This window comes from Callithrix jacchus, chromosome 10, assembly GCF_049354715.1.
Source record: "Callithrix jacchus isolate 240 chromosome 10, calJac240_pri, whole genome shotgun sequence".
NCBI lineage: Eukaryota > Metazoa > Chordata > Mammalia > Primates > Cebidae > Callithrix > Callithrix jacchus.
Window position 1 is genome coordinate 82,851,781 of NC_133511.1, and position 19,047 is coordinate 82,870,827.

A 19,047-nucleotide genomic window follows, 5' to 3' on the forward strand; every position below is an offset into this window, starting at 1 on the left:
CTAAACAGCCCCCACTGGGACAGGCACCCAGGAGTATGAGAGTAGTAGAGAAAATAGCCTTTGTCTTCAAAGCCAGACAACTCTGAAGCCCAATTTAATTACGGCAACCACATTTAATACTGTTCTCATAAACACCTGAATCATAGAATATATTAGTCTTCTCTAACCTTGGACATAATTTTTTTTTTTTTTTTTTGAGACAGAGTTTCGCTGTTGTTACCCAGGCTGGAGTGCAATGGCACGATCTTGGCTCACCGCAACCTCCACCTTCTGGGTTCAAGCAATTCTCCTGCCTCAGCCTCCCGAGTAGCTGGGAGTACAGGCACACACCACCATGCCCAGCTAATTTTTGTATTTTTAGTAGAGACGGGGTTTCACCTCATTGACCAGGATGGTCTCGATCTCTTGACCTCGTGATCCACCCGCCTCGGCCTCCCAAAGTGCTGGGATTATAGGCGTGAGCCACCGCACCCGGCCTTTGGAGATAATTTTATAACCATAATTCTTAGTCCTTGCAATGTATGTACATGAGTATACACACTCCCATATATACCAGTATTTCCTGGAAATAAATTTGACAGAGGATGATAAATTATTTTATTTAGACTAATACCAGCATTTATTGCAAAACAAAGCTTTAGAGGGCAGCTAAGTGAATGGTAGTCAGCTTGCTACCGGGCAGTTTTCTAGCCCTGAAGACTTTGGAGTTATGAACAGCGTCCAATTCCCATGGTTTCTGGGATTTACGTAAGATGTGCCCTTGTGCCCAAAATGTTCAGGCTCTGGCTGCAGGTAAGTGCGGTGAAGGTAATATTCCCTACTCCCCGACCTTACCTGACCTAAATATTTAGCTTACTAAGTTATGGAATTTAAGGTCAAAAAGGGTTTTTGGTATTCTCCCTGTCTCCTTGCATTCCCAACAATTTAACATATGACCTCTCAAATCAGGAGACTTGTCACAAAAGAGATCTGCAATGCTTGATTTAGCACAATGATGGGAAAGAATGAAGCATCCCTCAGCTGTCACTGACTGTCTTATTCAGGCAGCTTGCCCAAGCAGAGCATAGATGTTTAGCTGAGACAACACAAGCCCCAAATAGGCTGCTATTCCCATCAGGTCACTGCTATGGTCATGAACACCTGAAATCAGTCTCTGTTCAAAAACAGAGGAAATTCCTGACACTCAGTGACTATTTTGGCCATATGTGTCACTTTTTGAAAATGACAGTGGGCACAGGTTTTAGAACCAGTTTGACCTGGAGTCAAGCCCTGGTTCCACCACCTATACGCTGTGTGACCTTGGGCAAATTCCTCATCTGTAAAATGGGATAACAGTGTCTCCTTGGGTTGTTGTGAGGATTAATTAAGACAATGCAAAGAAACAGCATAGCACAGTGTATGGCACACAGTATGCGCTCAAATACAAGTATCTTCACTACCAAATAGGTATTCCCTCCTCCTTTACCCAAGTTTTTTCAAAGTGGCAATGTACCCTGCAAAACACTTATATGTCCCAACCTCCCTTGTAGCTGAGGATGATCATACAACATAGATTTGGCCAATAAAATATAAGCATAAATTGCTAGGTAGGGTCCTCCAGGAAAGTCTTTACAAGAAGTCAAGCTTAGCTAACCCTTCTCTTCTTCCTGCCTGGAACTTAGACTTTGCTGGATTGCAAAGTGGTAAAAATAAGGATGAAAGTGATATACTAAAAGCTGGGTAGAATGTGATAAAGAGCCCACGTCCCTGATTGCATCACAGTGCTACTGTACCAATCTGTACTGACTACTTTGGATTCCTGCTACAGGAGATAATAAAAACCCAATTTGATTATGCCACCCTAAATTGGATTGTCCTATTTCTAGCAACCAAACATGATTTAGAAGGGGCTACTCTTATCTCATTGACTGGTTGGGCCCCAGCATTTCTAGCATATCACAGAATGCTATGTGTCTGTTTAGAGCAAATTCTTATTTTCCCTTGCAAGTGGGATGAGCACATACCTCAGACTCATGATACTTTCTTCTTTTCCTCTCAAGAACTTGAAAGTTAGCAGATCTTACCAAGCAATTGTGTACTGATTACTATTTTGTTCTGCTTCCAAATCCTTTATCGCTTCAGGCAATAAGGAATAATATTTTCCTCTATCTTAATGCTATATGCACACAACCCCTCCCCCCCAACCACACACACCCATTCAGTCTCATTCAAAGACTGAGACAGGAAGAGGAATGACAGCTTGTAAGGGTTTGATTGAACCTTAGACCTGATGACTGACAGAGCCTTTCTGCTGTAATCCCACTGGAAGGATCCCTTCCCCACTCACCTTACCTAAATGATCAAGCTAGGAGCCCAAGAACAAGAACGCAGGCCACTGATAGTCTTGGAAAGTTGCATCTGAGCCAGGCCAGAGGGAGAAGTTCTGACATGGGAAACCAGCTCAGCCTGTGTTAACAGATCTTGGGTCCTGAGCACTGATCTGCAGTCTCAGGAATAGGGTGAGCTCAAAAGCCAGAACCCACCATGGGCATAATCAACAGACTTGTACAAAAGACTGAAGAGAAGGAAGCCCAAAGAATGTGGAGCACCCAAAGGCAGGCTCTCTCTCTTGAATGAGTTCCTGGTATTTGAGGAAGGAGATAGGGAGAAATGGAGAAGGGAGTTAGTTTCTTCTTTTCCCCAGAGTTAAATAGGGCAGCCCCCTTGGGATGGAGGGAGAATAGACCTGCTACTTTTCATGCTGTGCTCTGCCTAAATTAACAACAGAGGGCCTGACAGCTTTGATGACACCCTCCACAATCCTTCAGGCCTCCCTCCCACAGAGAAGAGCCAGGTTGCAGAATAAATGAAACAGCCAGAATGCTAGGCTGAGGTTTCCTCCTGCCTCAGAAGAGTGGATATTGGCCAAGTCCCCTTTAAAGTTGTAGGGATTGACAAACCAGACTAAGAAGAGGAAAAAGCTATTCCAGGCCTGCCAGGCCTCCCCACTTTGTTCATTCCTGCTTGGAGAATCCTTCTCTCTTTCTTCTGCCTTGGTCACAGCTCAACCTGAGCCACCCCGAAGCTCTAGCACACACCATGCTCACTCATTTTCCATCTCTCCAGGGAAACCAGCAGTCACGGTCTGGGAGATCCACTTTTTTAATGGTCAGGGCTTGGTTATTGTAACCACATGCTAGGACCTACCGTGTGCTAGGAATCTGTCACAGAACATCTGTAATCCCTGTAACAACTCTGCAAGGTCAGAACTGAGTCCAGAGAGGTTGAGGGCACACACATGACTACTGGATTGCCTATAATAAATGGACTCTAATATAATAGAGGACAGGAATCAGGCAGCAGCAGCCATCACTAACTGAGCACTTACTAAATGCAAAACTCTGAGCTAAGCATTTATTACCTCTTCTTATCATCACACAAATGCGCAGAGTTAGAGATTATTTTCTTTCATGAAAGGTAATGAAAGTGACCAGGCACAATGGCTCACAACTGTAATCTCAGCACTCTGGGAGGCCAAGGTGGGGGTGGATCATCTTAGCTCAGGTGTTCAAGAGCAGCCTGCCAACATGGCGAAACCCTGTTTCTACTAAAAATACAAAAAAAAAATTAGCCAGGTGTAGTGGTGGGCATCTGTAGTCGCAGCTACTCGGGAAGCTGAGGCAGGAGAATTGCTTGAACCTGGGAGGTGGAGGTTGTAGTGAGCTGAGATCACACTACTGCACTCCAGCCTGGGTGACAGAGCCAGACTCTCTCTCAAAAAAAAAAAAAAAAAAAAAAAATGAAAGTGATGGTCAGAGAGGTTAGCCAACTTGCCGTGGATCATACAACTAGTGACAGAAGCAGTCATGTCAAACTTCATCTGACATGACTCCAAAGCCCTGTGCAAGACTGAAAACATGTCTATAAATTACTTCTGCTGAGGGGGCTGTCTGGCTGCACTTTGCCCATGGTGATCAGAGTTTGGAAGGCCAAAGACTTAGCTCTCCAAAGAGTGCAAATAACCCAAAATGTGTGGGCCACTTCTGAGCAGGCCGATTCTCCATGCAGGAGTCCCAGGACAGTGCTCAGATCACTCCCAGCCATCCCAAGTCCTCACTGGAACATCTTACAGGTAGAGGTTTCCCAGCTGTTTTGTTCATCTGTTCATCCATTCATCTATCTACCCACCTGGCCAGCCAAACATCCATGCACCTGGTACTGATCATAAGTTTGAAAGATACGATCCTGAAAAGTCAAAATCCCTAAAGTCAAAAATCACAATCTCAAAAGATTAAAATTCAGAATGTAGAAATTCTAAAGGCCAGATGTGGTCATGGAGAAGTCATATATCATTCCTTCTTACTGTATTTCTCACAGCACAATGGAAGAGGTCAGCAAAACCATTCCCTCGCAAAATGGCTGTGGTAAGTGTACAGGGCTACTTAATGGTGAAAGACAAACGTTTAAAAGATAATTATCGCTGATGCTATAAAAGGGGAAAAGCGCTTAATTACAACAGCTGATCAAGAACCAGACTTTGAAATGGACAGCATATACTTACAACATTTCTATACCACAACCATTCTCCAAATGCAAGTGCAGTGAGTATTTTGAAGATCATAAAAGTGAAAATACAAGCAAAAAATTCAAGAATTTCCTACCAAATTATTCAATCATGTACAACTTCTGTCCCTTCACACATAGGGCCAATTTGCTAAGTAATGCATTTCACCTTCACATCATTTCAAATACTGGAGATACAAATTGTATAAAGACTGTTAGAGAGTTCTAATTTGTTTTATGCATCTTTGGCAAATTTGACTCCTTGAAAGTGCATTATCACAAGGTTGACTTTGTGTGTAAGCATTGTATGTGTTTGTAAAACTGCTGAAACTTCCTCAAAAAATGAAAAAATGTCTTTTTTTTTTTACACCTGCATTTGTGAAAGATAAAATTTCTTGAGATTTGAGCTCTTTGGATAACTGCATATGAAAATGTGTAGCCCAAACCCCTATGTATCTATCTACCCATTAACTAAATACTTATTTTATGTCAGGCACTGACATGAGACCTATGCAGTTCTCATTTTCAAGGAGCTTTAAGTCTGGCAGGGGCAACAATGAGAAAGCAGGTCAACGTAACTTTAGCATGAAAGACCTATGATTAAGGAACGACAGTGTATTACAAACAGGGGCATCTGCCACAATGAATAGTCAGGAAAGGAAGGAATGACATCCATCTAGGCTAACCTGAGGATGCGTTGGAGCTGCCCTGGTACAGCTGAGAGGGCTGATAAAGTGGGTGAGCAAAGCCCAGAGGGATCCTGGTTGCCTCATGTCCTCTGTCCTCCCAGACCTCATCAGTCTGTTGGTGATGGACTCACTTTGGTTCAGCCATGCTCTAAGCTCATTTGTACATGCATCCCCTCTGCCCAGAACACTCTTCCTCAAAGTTTTGCATATCTGACTTTCTTATATCAACCAGGCCCCACCTCCCCATCATCCCCTTCTAGAATCCTTCCCCGACCACCCAAACAAAAGTGGCCACTCCCTTCCCCCAGACCTACCCTAACTCATCACTTGGTCTTACTGCCTTCATGCACAGATCATGATACAAATTATCTTCTTATTTCTTGTTTTCCTGTTTATGGTCTCTCTTCCTGCCTGACCCCTCCAGAATGTCAGCAGCATGGCACCTTGCCTCTCTCTCTTTGAACATTGCTATATTTCAGCATCTTTAACAGTGTTTGACCTATAATATGCCCTTAATATTTTTTTTTGAGACAGAGTCTCACTCTATCTCCCAGGCTGCAGTGCAGTGGCATGATTTTGGCTCACTACAACCTCCACCTCCCAAGTTCAAGTGATTCTCCTGTCTCAGCCTCCCAAGTAGCTGAGATTACAGGCATGCATCACCACAATAATTTCTGTATTATTAGTAAAGACGGGGTTTTGCCATGTTGGCCAGGCTGGTCTTGAACCCCTGACTTCAAGTGATCCCCCACCTCAGCATCCCAAAGTACTGGGATTACAGGTGTGAGACACCATTCCCAGCCTCCCTTAATATTTACAGAATAAAAGGCAAAATGGATGAATGCATGAACAAATGCAGGAATTCAAGTTCCTGAAACAAGTTCAGCATGGCACAGAGAATGGGAAATGGAAAGAGATGAACCAAAGGTGTCTGTAGGGACCAGGCCCATGCAGGGTTTCCAAAGACTTGCTAAGGAAATTGGACTTTATTCTAATGGTGACTCTACTACAAGTTTCTTTAGTCCTAAGACAGGGCTGCAGCTACACCAGAGAATATAGAGGTTAGGAAATTGAGAAAAATGATGAATTGTTTTCTGATATGCCCTCCTGCCTGAGTCACCAGTGTTATGAGGTGTAAATTCCAAATAACCTCATTACTTACTGCTTTAGCTTATTACAAAGGGAAAAAATCCTTAGACAAGATAGAAAAGGCAGTATTATGAGGGAAATTGGCTAAGACAGATTTCAAGGAGGCTGCAGAGAATCAAAAACCATAGTCTACAGCCTGGCCAGTGGAAGAATATGGACATGGGGAAGAAGGAAATGACCAGGGGAGGCAGAGAGCAGGCCCTGCCAGTAGTGCAGGATATTCCTCACAGCATGTGGCATGGCGTGGGGTCTCAGAAATACTAGAATTTATGTCTATCATGGAGCTCTGGAGCCTGTGTAGCAAATAGAGGACAAAAGTCAGAGGTGTAGGCTAGCGTGGTGGCTTACACCTGTAATCCTAACACTTTGGGAGGTGAGGTGGGTGGATCACTTGAGCCCAGGAGTTCGAGGCCAGTGTGGGCATCATGGTAAAACCTCATCGCTACAAAAAAATACAAAACATGAGCCAGGCAGAGTGGCACATGCCTATAGTCCTAGATATTCGGGAGGCTGGGGTGGGAGGTTCATTTGAGCCCAGGAGGCAGAGGTTGCAGTGAGCCAAGTGCAGTTGCACTGCACTCTGGCCTGGGTGACAGTGAGACTCTGTCTCGAAAAAAAAAAAAAGCCAGGCGTGGTGGCTCATGCCTGTAATGCCAGCACTTTGGGAGGCCGAGGCGGGTGGATCACGAGGTCAAGAGATCGAGACCATCCTGGTCAACGTGGTGAAACCCTGTCTCTACTAAAAATACAAAAAAAATTAGCTGGGCATAGTGGCGCATGCCTGTAATCCCAGCTACTCAGGAGGCTGAGGCAGGAGAATTGCCTGAACCCAGGAGGCGGAGGTTGCGGTGAGCCGAGATTACGCCATTGCATTCCAGCCTGGGTAAACGAGAGCGAAACTCCGTCTCAAAGAAAAATAAGAAGAAAGAAAAAAGTCAGAGGTGCAGTGAGGGCTCTTATCTCTGCTCCTGGGCCAGAAAAATAGGAAGACGCTGGGGGAAGTGGGAGCCGAAGACAGGATGGGGAAACTGTTGAACAACTCATACTGCTAGGAGATGAGTACATCCTGGCAGAGTGGAGAGTGCAATTTGTTCATAGGAGACTCATCATTGAGATCTAGGAATTAATGATGAAGCTAGAAGAGGGTAAAGAGAAAAGTGCTGAAAATATTGTCAAACCAGATCCTATGGAAGTCAATATAGCTGATAGGGAGCACCTACTATGTCTCAGGCACTGTACTAAGTAAGCACTTGATACATTTGTTTAATTTAATCCTTGTAGCAAGTCTATGAACTGAGAAAAATCAAGGTTTCAAAAGCATGCAAAATTTGCACAAGATAACACAGCTAGAAAGTAGTAGAGCAAGGATTTGAACCCAGGTCAATCTGATTTCAGAGACTAAGCATGGGGAGGAGACATTTAAGGCAAAAGAAATAGGTATAATAGGAAGTGAGGGACAAATCAACCAGCCTGGACATTGATTGTTGATGCCCTCTTTACCCTGTCCCAGTAAGCCATTTCTGCCCATGGTCCTCTGCCCAGAGCCCTAACACTTCCTTGAGAATCCACACTAACTCGCTTTTAGTCCATAGGGCTCCAGCCCTGGTTCTCAGATGTGAAACATGTGTTTCGGGCCTCTGCGATCAGCATGATGTAGTTCCTGGCCACAGGAGATGGTTGAGGACATAAATGCAACCTAAATGTGTCTAATCAGTATGAATCTCAGAGCTTCTAGACCAGACTCTGGCTCTTTCCTATTGGATTTTAACCTTGATAACATGAGTTTGGGACTACTGCAGCCATCTTGCCACCAGGTCCTAGATGTGCCAGGGACCTCCTCGTGGAGCTCAGGACTGAATTCAGCACACAGGTGGGAGGAGCCCAGAGTCTGAGAATATGACTTCTAGTGATACTGTCTAAGCCTTGAACCCCATTGTTTCCAAAGCCAGATCTATCTTGAGCTTTTCACTGATTATGAACCCATAAATTCCCTCATTTTAAAGGTAAATTTCTCTGTATATTTTGTCATATGCAATTAACAGTCTTAATATATGCCACCACTAATAAAGGAAGCATCTGCCTGTATGAATAAAGAGAGAAGCCTCTGGGTGAGAATCCCAGAGGGAGTGAATGAAATGCTACTGTTGGGGCCATCCACTCACAGAGACGGAACTTTTCCAAGGCAAAACACCAAACTGGAGGAGAGGCAAGATTTAGTCTGTCTGACGAATAATTTTAACCAACCAAATGTCTGAATATCTTATTCGAGAAAAACAGAACATTTAATAAGTCTGTATTTGCTTGGCTGACAATGTCAGCTTTCAGAAATTTATGGAGAAATGCTATTATGTCTTTGTTGTGACTCAGAAGCTGGAAAATTGTGTGTTTTTTATTTTGTTTTAGTTTTAGTTGTTTTTTTTTTTTTTACGAAGTCTCACTCTGTTGCCCAAGCTGGAGTGCAGTGGTGCGATTTCAGCTCACTAAAACCTCTGCCTCCTGGGTTCGAGTGATTCCCCTGCCTCAGCCTCCCGAGCAGCTGGGATTACAGGCTCCCACCACCACACCCAGGTAATTTTTATATTTTTAGTAGAGATGGGGTTTCACCATGTTGGCCGGGCTGGTCTCAAACTCCTGACCTCAGGTGATCCAGCGGCCTCAGCCTTCCAAAGTGCTGGGTTTACAGGCATGAGTCACTATACCCGGCCTATGTTTTTTACTTTTAAAGGGAAGAAACCTTGGGCAAACATGATCCTGGAGTTTTAAGAGTTTATTAAGAGCATAATAGTTGGAACCATCCAAGATGGCCGATCGCTAACATCCCGGGATTGCAGCTCTCAGGGAAAGCGTGGAGAACTAGAGGACGCCACACTTTCAGACAAATTCTGGTCGCTCACGGAGCAGAAGATCCCCCAGTGGAGGAAACACACCGGTGGCCAGCACGACTCTCGTGGCCGGCGCAGCGGTTCCTGCGGCACCTCAGCGGGGCAGCTCTCGGAGCAGAGTAAACAGGTTTGGAGGACCCGCACGGGTCCCAGCAGGACACCAGAGCCCAGCGCAGCAGCTGTGATGGCACCTTGGCGTGGCAGCGCTCGGCGCAGAGTAAACATGACCGATGACCGGTTCCCCTTCGGACCGAGGTTTGGAGCCCCGGGAAGGCAGAGTCACCTACTACGGACACAAGAAGGAAGCCAGACAGGAGAATCCTGGGCAGAAAAGCACCATCAGTTTTAACGCCGCTGCTCTGGCCCTGGGAACTAACAACCTGGACGTCCACTCAAGAGACCTAATCTGAAAGTTGGTAATTTCAAAGACGACAGGAGGATAAATTTACAATGTTGGGAAGAAACCAGCGTAAAAAAGCTGAGAATACTCAAAATCAGAACGCCTCTCCCTCTAAAGATGATCACAGTTCCACATCAACAATGGAACAAGGCTTGATGGAGAACGAGCGCATCCTGATGACAGAATCACTCTTCAAGGAATGGATAATAACAAACTTCAGTGAGTTAAAAGAACATGTTGTAGCCCAACGTAAAGAAACTAGGAACTTTGAAAAAAAGTTTGATGAAATCCTATTGAGAATAGACAACTTAAAGAGGAGTATGAGTGAAATAATGGAACTGAAGAATACAATACAGGAACTCCGAGAAGTATGCACAGGTTTAAACACTCAAATTGTTCAAGCAGAAGAAGCGATATCAGAGGTCAAAGTCCAACTTAATGAAATAAAACGCGAAGAAAAGATTAGAGAAAAAAGGATAAAAAGGAATGAGCAAAGTCTCCAAGAAATGTGGGACTATGTGAAAAGACCAAATTTACGTTTGATAGGTGTACCTGAATGCGACGGAGAGAATGAATCCAAGCTGGAAAATACCCTTCAGGATATTATTCAGGAAAATTTTCCTAAACTAGCAAAGCAGGTCAACATTCAACCCCAGGTAAAAAAGAGAACACCATAAAGATATTCCTCAAGAAGAGCAACCCCAAGGCACATAATCGTTAGATTCACCAGGGTTGAAATGAAGGAGAAAATACTAAGGGCAGCCAGAGAGAGAGGTCAGGTTACCCACAAAGGCAAGCCTATCAGACTTACAGCAGATCTCTCAGCAGAAACTCTACAAGCCAGAAGAGAGTGGGGGCCAATATTCAACATCCTCAAAGAACAGAACCTTCAGCCCAGAATTTCATATCCAGCCAAACTAAGCTTCACAACTGAAGGAAAAATAAAATCTTTTATGAACAAGCAAGAACTCAGAGATTTTATTACCACCAGGCCTGCTTTACAAGAGCTTCTGAAAGAAGCATTACACACAGAAAGAAACAACCAGTATTAGCCTTTCTAAAAATACACCAAAAAGTAAAGAGCACCAACATAAAGAAGAATTTACACCAACAAATGGATAAAACAGCCGGTCAACATCAAATGGCAGTAACCCTAAATATAAATTGACTAAATCCCCCAATCAAAAGATACAGCCAAAACCCAATGGCATGTTACATCCAGACCTGTTTCACATGCAAGGATACACAAAGACTCAAAACAAAGGGATGGAGAAAGATTTACCAACCAAATGGAGAGCAAAAATAAATAATAAATAAATAAAAAGCAGGAGTTGCAATTCTCGTATCGGATAAAATAGATTTTAAAGCAACAAAGATATAGTGGTAAAAGGATCAGTGCAACAACAAGAGCTAACGATCCTAACACTCAGATATATAGAGACTTAGATGCAATGAGACAGAAAATTAATAAGGATATCAAGGACTCGAACTCAGATCCGGAACAAGTAAACTTAATAAATATTTATAGAGCTCTCCACTTCAAATACACAAAATATACATTCTTGTCAATACCACATCACACCTACCCATAAGTTTAAATGAAACATTGATTGGCCATTATTAATACCCAATTTTTTTCAAAATAAAGCAATATTTCCATTTACTCTCCCTCTTTCTCTTCTTCTCCTTTACTTTTTTTTTTTTTTCTTTTTCTTTCCTTCTCTCAAAAAAAAAGAAATCAACTTGTAAACCTCTAGATCCAGGTCGGCAATGTCTCTCTCATTGCTTGATTTCCTTCCTTCCCTTCCCTCCCTCCCTCCCTCCCTCCCCGCTTCCTCCCTTCCTTCCTTCCTTCATCCCTTCCTTCCTCCCTACCGTCCTTCTTCCCTCCCTTCCTGCCTTCCTCCCGCCCCCCCGCCAAAAAAAAAAAAAGAGCATAATAAGATAAATCTCAAAGTCAGAGAAAAACTAGGGATGATACAACGGCCGGAGATCAGGGAAAGGGGAGGAGCTCTTACAACACCAAAATCTGATGCTAAAAAATGCCAAATCTCAGCTATCTAAATTAATCCTCAAGGGTTCTGGCACAACATTATTTACCAATCATGTACTTTTCTCCCATAAAGTCCAATCTCTTTCTCAAATTCTCTCTTACCTAGCATCCTAGTCAGCCACAATGAATTGAGCAAAGTTGGGACAGGAGAAGAAACCCATTTGCCACCTCTAGCCTAACAACACAGGGAACTCCTGGAGCACAAATTATAAAAGGATGTGTACAAGAAGTGGAAGGTGGGGCAAAAATCCACTGTGGAATGGGCCCATGTGAACAATGGCAGAAAGAATAAAGCCTAGAAGAGGCTGAGGTTTATTTATTTAAGGTAAAACAAAACAACAACAAAATTTCCATTTTTAAAAGAATGAAAATAAAGGAGGGCTTTAAAAAAGAGAGAGAGAGAGATGTAGTTGTCTCTGCTTAGGGAAGATGACCCAACATAAATAGAGAAGGCAGAATTCTTCAGCTTCTGGGTTTAGTTCCACATCTTCATTAGAAGGAATGATCTTCACCAGGAAAAAGGGAACAAACCTGCTTAAGAGAGCCTGAGAGTCCATGATAGGGAGGAAGAAAGGGAAGCCCTCCACTATTGTAGCTGAGCTCCAGACCCGGCTATCAGTGATGCCCCAGGGACATAAGGGAAGTTGGGATCGAGAAACCTTTGGGTGATCTCTGAGGAATCAAAGGCAAGGGGGAAAAGGCCAGAATGTTAGAAACTGGCAAACAGCATCCTGACTTCCAAAGAAGAGGAAAAACAAATTCCACAGCCTATTATCGACCTCTGCAAGAGGCTAAGCAGCAGTGTTAATCCAGCAGATTTCAGAGCACACAGGAAAGGAGACAGCAAGAAAGGGCAAACAACTCAGTAGAAAAATGGACAGCAGATGGGTACAGGCAATTCACTTAATAGAAAATACACACGGCCATTGACCTGGGCATGGTGGCTGGTGAATGACATCTCAGCTACTCAGAAGGCTGAGCCAGGAGGATTGCTTGAGGAAAGGAATTCAAGACCAGACTGGATAACATAGTGAGCCTCTGTCTCTACAAAAATTTTAAAAAATAGCCAGGCATGATGTGGTGGCCCACAACAGAGGTCCCAGCTACCAGGGAGGCTGAAGTAGGAGGACTGCTTGATCCCAGGAGTTCGAGGCTACAGTAAGCTATGATCACCCCACTGCACTCCAGCCAGGGTGATAGAGCCAGACTCCGTGTCTTAAAAAAAGTGAACAATAAATATAAAAGATCCCCACCATTATGGAAATATACATTAAATTAAGATAATTGATACTATCTATGTAGCAGGCCATATAAAATTAAAAGACATAATATCAACTATTGGCAAAGATATGGGGAAATGACACATTCACTAGTGGAATACATAGCTTTCTTTAAAGGGCAATTTGGTGGTATTAATTAAAATTTTAAAAATATTGTACTTTTACCCAGCAATCTGAAAGACTGACACATGCAGAGGCTTGTAGAAGGTCAATACAAAAGTTTTAAATGCAGGTTTTAAAAATACACTACAGTACATCTACATTATGAAATACCATATGAGTAAAAGTTAAAGGTGATTCATACATATTGATACTGAATGATCTCTAAGATGTCATTATTCATGCTTTCAGAAAGCACAAATAAACACACATTTCTGTAAGTGCATATGCATATATAAATGACTACAAAATAGTTCAAAAGCCAATTACCCTGATAATAGAGATTACCTTGGGAAGGTGATTTGGGATACCTTTGTCTTTAGTTTTTGTATTTTTATACTTAGAATGTTTTTATTTATTATATGGTTAAATATACATTTAATATATATTTAATAATTTGTATATATTTAACTATATATGTGCATATGTATATATCCACACATATACACATTCGGCCCTTTGTATCCAGGGTTTCATATCCATGAATTCAACCAAACACAAATTTAAAATATCTAAAGGGGAAAAAAGGATGGTTGTGTCTATACTGAACACATACAGACTTCTTGTCATTATTTCCTAAACAATACAGTATAACAGCTATTTACATAGCATTTACATTGTATTAGGTATTATATGTAACCTTGTAATATAGAAATGATTTAAAGTATGTGCGTAGGTTATATGCAAATATACCATTTTATATAAGGGACTCTGAGTATTTTGGTATCTGTGGGGCTTTTTGGAAGCAGTCCTCCATGGATACCAAGGAATGACTATATACATATAGTGTAAACATATATATATTAAAAGAATGAAAAATAAAGACCAGGAAACAGTGACTGTTGGGGACTAGCATGTGCACTAGGAGTAAGAGGTGTCAAATCTCCCCAGTTTCCTTCTCCTGGGGTGACAAGGGAAATGCCAACCGCACTGTGAACTGATACCCGCAGGCTACTGGCAGAGCCTTTCATATCATTATTACGGAAACAATAAAAAATGCAGACTGATGACAATGCTGGAAGCAGAGCCAAAACTGACTTAGTTACTGATTCAGCGTCCATGGGGAAACTCCTAGGGCAGTCTTTGGTCCTGTTCTGTTCAACATATTCATTCGTTCATTCTTCTAATATCTCACTTACTCACTCACCAGACATTTAAGAGCTTACTTTCAAATGTTGTGCATTAAGATATAAAGATGGGCTGGGCATGGTGGCTCACACCTGTAATCCCAGCACTTTGGGAGGCTGAGGCAGGTAGATCACCTGAGGTCAGGAATTTGAGACCAGCTTGACCAACATGGTGAAACCCCATTTCTACTATATACAAAAAAATTAGCCCAACGTGGTGGTGGGTGCCTGTAATCCCAGCTACTCAGAAGGCTGCAGCAGGAGAATCGCTAGAACCCAGGAGGCAGAAATTGCAGTGAGCCGAGATTGCGCTATTGCACTCCAGCCTGGGCAACAAGAGCAAGACTCTGTCTCAAAAAAAAAAAAAGATATAAAGATAATTTCTGCTTTGAGCCTAGGATACTGAAAAATAGACCGATGGAGGAATCCAAACCAGTTTGAAAAATGCTTAGTCTGAAGTGTTATGGGAGCTCCAGAGGGTAGGGACTGACCATACCCTGGCCTCTTGATGGAGATCATTATTTATACCTCTATTTATATTTCATGAGGTCTGTACACTTCATGTAAGAGATCATAAAGCTAAAAAATACCAAGAATTCCAAAACCCACATATATATGAGGTAGAAAAGATTCAAAAGCTAAACATCCCGGTACAATTCATTTCCAGTCACTAGAAAGTTCTACCCTTAGGTTACAGGAGAATACGCTTGAGTTTTGAGGCCTCACTGAAAGAACACTGTCAAAGAGCAAGGTGTCAGGACAGGAAGCAATGGGCCCAATGTGAGATGAAGACCAGATAAAGGTATACCCAGACTTTTTCAGGGTCACTCTGATCTCCCTCTCTGAGCCCTCAACTCCACTCATAATGCTCCCGTTTTCTCTCAGGGAATCACCTACAGCCAATAGGGCCAGGAATTTCAAGATCTCTGATTATATGGTTGGTTGTTCTATCTGAGGGAGGGAGCAAGTAGAAGATCGCTCCCAGGTCAGCTCCCAGCCACATGGTATTTAGTCTGTAGCAGATTTTTGGTTTGCAAGACCTTTCTTGCCTGTCCTCTCCCCACACCCCAGTTCGGTGCCCCAAGTTTGTCCCTTCCATGTTGTCCCACACTTAAGAAAAACCACTTAAGTTGTCCCACACTTAAGAAAAACCATGAAGCACACATATGCCAGTTTCCATGGCTGTGGATCCCAGGCAGTCATTTCACCCTTTCAGGCCTTAGTGTTTTTGTTTATGAAGAAAGTTAACAAAGAGAGGGCAGTGCTTAATACAAATGAGTGAATGGTGGAATTTCAGGCACCCAGGAGGACCTATCTGGGTCCTAGTCCTAGTGAAGGAGGTGCTCTGGCAGGGACCCTCCATCAGGACTAACCTCTTCAGTGACGATCGAGACAGCACCTGTGCAGCCTGGTTCATGGCCCTGACCCAAGCATTCATGTCCTCCTGGGTGTCGGCACTGAAGTAGTAGGTCCTCATGCCCGACTGCTCGGCCTGAGAGCCTGCCATGGAGCTGTTATAGATGAGTGCTCGCATCCCCGTGTGCACAGCCTGCAGCATGAAGACAGAAACGCAGGTCAGAAGGAGGTTATCACACATTTCCTTTCTAGGAGCAAGAGCAAGGAGGCACTCTGGCCCTTCCAGACTAAAAGCCCAAGCACCACCCAGCTTGTTTCCACACCTAGAAAACATCAAGGCTAGATTCCTCTTTCTTAGTGCAGTCAGGCCCACTGACAGCTGTGTCTGTTTCCCCATAGTAAAAGCCCTGCAGATGTACCTGTTCCTATTTATCTTTCTCCTGCGATGGGGGTTGGGAATGTGCACAAAGTCAAGGCTTATGTGAGAAACAGGCTTTTCAGAAAACCCTCATTTCCTAGAGACAGACTCTTGGGAATCCCTGTTCCGGTTTTTCTGAAGCCTGTGATTTCTGCTTTGGCTACAATGAGACAAGAATTGACTTAAAACTGGCTGCATCAACAGGTGGCTTGATGTGAATGTTCACTGTGCTTCACTGCTTAGGTATGATGTGTGATGTATGTTCCTCAAAGAAGCTTCCATTTTGTCTCTCCAAAAGAGGCACTACCAGATATGAGGGCAATCTGGCTGCAAGAGCTGTCACTCCATTGATCGCCAGGGTTGATTTGGCTGATCTGGCTGGCTAGGCAGCTGCACACTCAGTTGAAGAGGAAGACCATCCCCGATAAAGGAGGACTGGCCTTTAGTCAAGGGTATACAAGTAGCTGCGCTCCCCTGCTAGAACAAGCTCTCAAAAGAGCACTACAGAGGTGGGCAGAGCTGACCAACAGTTAACTAAATATTCTTGCAAACCTACTGTGTCCTTTTGCCTCAAGGTGCTTTCACATGTATCCTTGCAAAAAAATCTGGAAAAAAGGTACTCAGAATGACCACTGAAAAATGACTGGGATGACACCAGTTTTTCCCCTTGTGCTCTGATAAAGCAGAGACTCATCTTTTAAATTTGCAAGGAACAATCTCATCAAATCTATATAGGAAGATGGTGTGAAAAGAGAAAGATTTACTGAGTACCTACTGTATTTCTCCTAGGTACTTCCACAACTTTAATCTCATTGTAATCTTAATAGCCTTGAGAAGTGGAGACAGAATCTCTGTTTTACAGATGTAGCAAATGAAACTCTGAGATGTTAAGTAACTTTCCCAGATTTCCACACCTGGCAACAGATTCGTCACAGCACTTACCATTACCTGATGCTATTTATTACCTGCTTATCATCTGTCTCCTTTCTCTACAAATATAAGTGCCATGAAAGTAGAAATTTTGCTATTTTGTTCACTAATATATCCTCAGGAACAGTGCCTGGCACATAGTAGGTGCTCGATAAACATTTGCTGAAAGAATGAAGAGTTGGAGCCCACCTCTGACTCCAAGTCCAGGCTTCTCTGTATATTGCTCCCAGGTTCTGTCCAAAAGTGAGGGTAATTATCCAAATAACTAGTTCCATACTCTGAATCCAGCATGAAAGGCAGACCCCATGCAAGACCAGGCAGAGAAAACAAAACGAGAACCAATGATAAGCTGGACAATGACATGCTTCTGGAATCACTAATAGTCAGATGAAAACATGTCAGATGAACTTTCAGCATTTACTTCTCCTCCCTACCCTCTTAATATCCAGATCCAAAATGCATAGTAAATATAGGTCTGCTTCTGGCATTTACATATCTGAGTCCATCCAGCTCAGTGCCAAGGGAATCTAGGCAAACTTGGCCTACAGCCAAGGATCCCTATAATGGCTGAAGCAAATCTGATATCCTTTCTTAACAAGTATAAGGTGTCATTCACTATTACAGGAAGGATTCTATTTTAAGCAAGGTGGAAATGTGCCAGTAAGAACAGAATAAGGCCGGACGCAGTGACTCATACCTGTAATCCCAGCACTTTGGGAAGCTGAGGCAGGTAGATCACCTGAAGTCAGGAGTTCAAGAACAGCCTGGGCAACATGGTGAAATCCCGTCTCTACTAAAAATATAAAAATAAGCTAGGTGTGGTGGCATGCGCCTGTAATCCCAGCTACTCAGGAGGCTGAGGCATGAGAATCATTTGGACCCAGGAGGTGGGGGTTGCAGTGAGTCAAGATTGCGCCACTGCACTCCAGCCTGGGTGACAGAGTGAGACTTCATCTCAAAAAAAAAAAAAAAAAAAAAAAAAGAACAGAATAAGAAGGAACCTGTGCATGTCTCACTGAAAATCAGCAGAAATTCTTGAAAACATCCTCTGGACAATGACCCCATGAGATCTCTGACACACTCACCCAGCCATTTTTGCCCAGTCATAGAGGGTACTGGGATAGGTGCCTATCCCACTAGACACAAGCATAGGGAGCCCTCCAAGGTACAATAAAGACAGTAGATTCCTGCTGTACAAAAATTTATGGAGTCAGCCTTGTCCAGGACATTAACATGGGACATGCCTCAAACATGCAAACATGGGTTTGCATGTCTGTTTGCAAATGAGCCTTGAGAGTTACATCCACCATTATGAAGGAGTTACACATGATTGCAAATAAAACACTGGTCACCAATCAAACAAGCAGGTGCTGCGCCCAGCTGCTCTTGACTCTGAAGAACAGATTCCAACTGCATTCTGCCTGTGCGAGGGCATATTAGATGGATTAACTGTGAGGGCAGGAAGTATAGGGAGTTTCCTTTTCATCTGGCCAAGTGACCCAAGTCCAAAGTGTCCTGAGCCTAGGAAGATGCCATAACCCAGATGATGTGAATCTTCTCACATAGTTGAATTTCTCCCTCTTCTCAATTCAGAGATGCTGTTTTCTCTGCTCTTTGCTTTCCCATTAACATAATCCTACGAAGCAACTTTGTATAACTGAATAGAAAACCGGCTATGCCTAAAGGAAATCAGGATGTGAGCGAAAAAGAGTTTACCTCAAAGACATGAGGCCCCTAGGATATGGCTGCTCTCCTGGCTCTTGGACCTTAGTTCTAGACACAACACTGGTAAAGGAGCCAGAATCCTCATGGCTCAAGCCCCCAACAGCAGCCTTTAGAATAGAAAAACCTCAGTGGAAAATACAGGAGCACCCAAAAGGCCAGGGCCCATCAACTAGCTGGCTCATTCTGGAACTTGTTCAACAATAATGAATCATTTATTGAGTATTTACTATGGGAAACGCACCCTACCAAAGCTGGAGGGACAGCCTTAAACAAAGCCATTACAGTTTATAGCCACATAGAAGAGAAAGACCATGGACAAGTAACTCCAGATGTAGTA

The 19,047-nt window shown here is 43.2% G+C and overlaps 1 protein-coding gene across 30 annotated transcripts in view; it reads right to left on the reverse strand.

Moving 5' to 3' along the window:
* Positions 1-19,047, reverse strand: part of PLEKHA7 (pleckstrin homology domain containing A7) — a 260,456-nt gene that overhangs the window by 52,603 nt on the left and 188,806 nt on the right. For all 30 annotated transcript variants that reach the window (XR_013523322.1, XM_078340689.1, XM_035264207.3 and 27 more), the window contains one exon: positions 15,655-15,830. Coding sequence is in view for 29 of the 30 variants with exons in the window: in XM_078340689.1 (XP_078196815.1) it covers positions 15,655-15,830 (176 nt within the window). In the remaining variant the exon portion in view is untranslated. The remainder of the gene's footprint in view (positions 1-15,654; positions 15,831-19,047) is intronic.